General features: G+C 47.2%; 1 protein-coding gene across 1 annotated transcript in view; it reads right to left on the bottom strand.

The window, feature by feature from the left end:
• The window catches only part of LOC107095261 (rho guanine nucleotide exchange factor 2-like), a 44,729-nt gene extending 43,381 nt beyond the window's left edge, over positions 1 to 1,348 (bottom strand). The window contains exon 1 of the mRNA XM_015391280.1: positions 1,161 to 1,348. Coding sequence (XP_015246766.1) covers positions 1,161 to 1,220 — 60 coding nt within the window. The 5' untranslated portion in view covers positions 1,221 to 1,348. The remainder of the gene's footprint in view (positions 1 to 1,160) is intronic.
• Positions 1,349 to 3,502: the final 2,154 nt, after the last annotated feature.

Here is a 3,502-nt window from a genome sequence, read left to right as displayed (position 1 = left end):
AGGAACCGACTGCATACTGAGGAGGGAACTCAGCCATTTGATTCAGGTGTGTTGGACCAAGGATGGATCTAAAAGTTGCAGGATACCGGCCCCCAGGAACTGGAATTGCCCACCCCTCATCTAACCAGATCATTATGATCAGACCTTTGCTCAGTTTTTCTGTCATCTCTGCTTTGGGGGAATCTTTATTCTACTGAACAAATCATGCTTTGAGTAACTCCGGCTCATTTCCACCGTCTCTGATGATTCACAGTTAAATCAGCAGCTGTCTGATTGTGACATCGACCCCAACCACCACACCGTCTCCACCATGCTGAAGAGCAGCTGTTCCCACGCTTTCTCGCCTCTCTGGGTGTTTTCCAGGAAGGAGGAGGTTCTGGTCACAGGAACCAGGTCTGGATCCGATTCTGTTCACATATCTGTCTTTGTTTCTTTTGTTTCTTCAGGAATGGAGCAGATTTTCCATCTGGATCAGAGGAGATGGTCCAGATGAGGAGAGTAACGGTCTGACACACCGATCCTCACAATCAGAACCAGTTTGTTTGGGTTTTGTAGGTCAGAGGTCAGACCTGCAGTCCTGCCCATCTCTTCCTGTGTAAGACACAAACACGCGCGCGGCGAATCGCACGGAGGCGCGCGCATCCTCCCCTCCCCCCCCTGCTTCCTCCTGCAGGACAAAGCGGCCACGCTGCCTCCTTCAAAAAAGTCCAAACACACCGAACACAACGGTACCGGCCCACGCTTCCTCGCGGACACGCACACACTGACCCACGCAAACACGCACGCGTACTCGCGCGTGGCAGAAAAAAAGCGCGTGCTCGTTTGAGTTAGCGGAAAGGAAGGGAAAAAAAATCTGTTTCCCGTTTCTGAGCTCAGAACTTTCCTTCTTCGTTTTCTGTTAAACTGGCCCCAAAACCGAACCCTGAACCGAACCGGAACCGAGCCCAGAACCAGTCCAGGTTTGGCTGAAGTAACGGAACCAGCGGTTTGATCTGTAGTTTCCAGATGTGGTCAGAAACACCGGATCTAAACCAGTAAGACTCCAGACTGGGACCAGTAACCGAACTGATGTGTTCGGGGTTGTCGGTTCCGTCTGACCCAAAATAAACTAAGGATGATGAAAGTGGTCGTGCACGCGCGCGGCAGGGTTCCGGGCTCACCTTCAGGCTGGTCTCCTTCATCCTGTCCTTCTCCCTCCTGCTCTCCAGCAGCCGGGACATCGATCAGCTGATCGGTTCCGTTTATCCTGATCAATCACACCCTCCAAGCAACAAAGTCCAGAATCCTTGGGTCCTGGTCCCGGAGCGCTCCGCAGTCTGAGCTAGGGGAGGGGCTTGTGTTTGACCGACAGCTCCTCTCTGTACTTCTGACCAATCAGAGCGCAGCCCGCTGCCGCTGCGATCGGCCAATCCCGTCTTCGCTCGTATTTTAGGCCCCGCCCATCAACACATCTCAGAAAGCATTTGTTTCTTGAAGCCGGGGAAGCGACGCTTAACGTGGTGGGAGGGGCTAGTCTCTATGACAACGTGTCAGAGCGGCACGTGTTCAACATCCGCCAATCAGGGCTTTATTGGATGCCACGTGACCGATGATCCAGGTCCCGATCGGATCGATTAACTCCACCCCCCGGCAGAGGAGTGTACAACAGGCAACCGAGTGACGTGGAACTGAAGCAGTCCGACCCCGCCCGCCCTGCACAACGGAGGCGTGCGCCGGCTGGGGTTTCGAGCACACCCCGGCTTCCGCACAGAGAGATGAGCGATCATCAACTGGTCCAGAAGATAAACTGTAACTATAAACAGTAAAGCATAACCTGACATGTTTAATCAGATCACCATGGCAACACTTTAACAACACAAATCAACGGAAACACCGCTAAAAGCGCCGCTTCCCGGCAGAAGAGGAGGCCACTGTGCTGAATTAACATTAATTACATTTTAAATGTGCAGAATATGCATTTTTTTAAAATCCATCTGTTAATAAAACTAACAAAAGTTTAGAGAATGAAGAGAAAAGTACGACTATGTGATAAGCAAGATGAAAGAAGGATACAGAAAACCAAATAAAGACAATGCAACTAAAGAATAATCTCAGGCTTAACATCAGAATTGGATTAGAAGATAAGCTCAGGATCTGACAGCTGAGCTCTGAAAAGATGAGCTGCTCCATCCAGAGCTTCTCTGACAGGATCCAACATGCTGGGACAAAACTGAACCATTTGGATGAAAGTAGGACCGTAAATTACAACAAGTCCAATGTTTAAAGTGTCAGTTTATTGAGGCATATACAGGTGGTTGTTCCCCAGTCTGAGAGGTCCCCTGTTTGAAGTCTCTAATCTCTGAGGTGTCCACAGTCTGAGGTGTTCACTGTCTAAAGTGTCCACTTTATGAAGTGTCCACAGTGAGTCACCTTGGTTTTCTTGACTCTTCTGTCCAGTCATGCATCAGAAATCCTAGTGTTTGGTTCCACTAGTCATTGGCCCTCGTGGTAGAAGTGTTCTGAATAGAAGTGCTATTTTATTCTTAAATTGTTTGCACGGGTGATTTAGGTGAAAATGTCCAATTTACTGTTTTTCTCCTGTTTCTAATCTTCTCTGAGGTACGAATACATTTAACAATAGATGTCAAGTCTAGAGCACTTTCATCTAAAATCAGTTTTTCACAAAATAAGTAGATTTGTTTTTACTTCGAAGCAATTGTCCATTTAATGAGGCTCAACCTCTGCATTGAAAGTTCAATCTTTATTAGCTGATAACAGAACTATTGGTCACTACGCCTGCAGCTGGCATGTTGGTATCCACACTGGTTAAATTAGTTTTTATTTTAAACAGATGGTATCGGTTTGGGCCGATACTGCACAGCCAGGTATCGGTTAACAGTTTCTGGGCCAAAAAATGGCATTGGTGCAACACTAGTTTTTTTCCCCCAGATGGCAGCAGAGAGCAGCTGGCTGAGTCTGCAGGTCCAGGTATCTTCATTTCAATTTTCCCTTTTCATCCAATAGTTAAACCCCAGTCTGTGATCCTGGAAACCTGTTAACTTTGTAGTTTTGCTTTTAACTTGTTTTTACCCATTTGTTCTCCTCTTGATTCAGTTCTCTACCTCTGGTTCCTATTATCATCTCCAGCTTTGTTAAACTGTTTCTGAGTTCACCCTGTTTCTGCGTCCAGGCTGGCAGAAGTCCTCCTCTCACTCTGGAACCCTTTGAGATCAGAACCTGCTCACTCTCCAATCACCTTTAAGAGTCGAGGTTCAGACTGCCAAGCTGCTCTCTGAAAATCCTGACTCAGCTCAAGATCCCTCTTTTTCATCCTTCACCGTTCTCATCATCAAATCTGTACGTTCCAAGAACTCTGATCATTCAAAGTCAAACAATCTGGAGCAAACTGACTGTGGACTCGTATCCCTGAGGGCCATTAGTACTCAAATAAACCTTTTTTCTAAATGTTCAACCAGCTTCTTTGAATGTTTCTGCATGTAGATCAGATCTCTGAACAAAAACA

Source organism: Cyprinodon variegatus, unplaced genomic scaffold, assembly GCF_000732505.1.
Source record: "Cyprinodon variegatus isolate N-32 unplaced genomic scaffold, C_variegatus-1.0 Scaffold534, whole genome shotgun sequence".
Lineage (NCBI taxonomy): Eukaryota > Metazoa > Chordata > Actinopteri > Cyprinodontiformes > Cyprinodontidae > Cyprinodon > Cyprinodon variegatus.
This window is presented reverse-complemented; position numbering and strand designations above follow the sequence as displayed.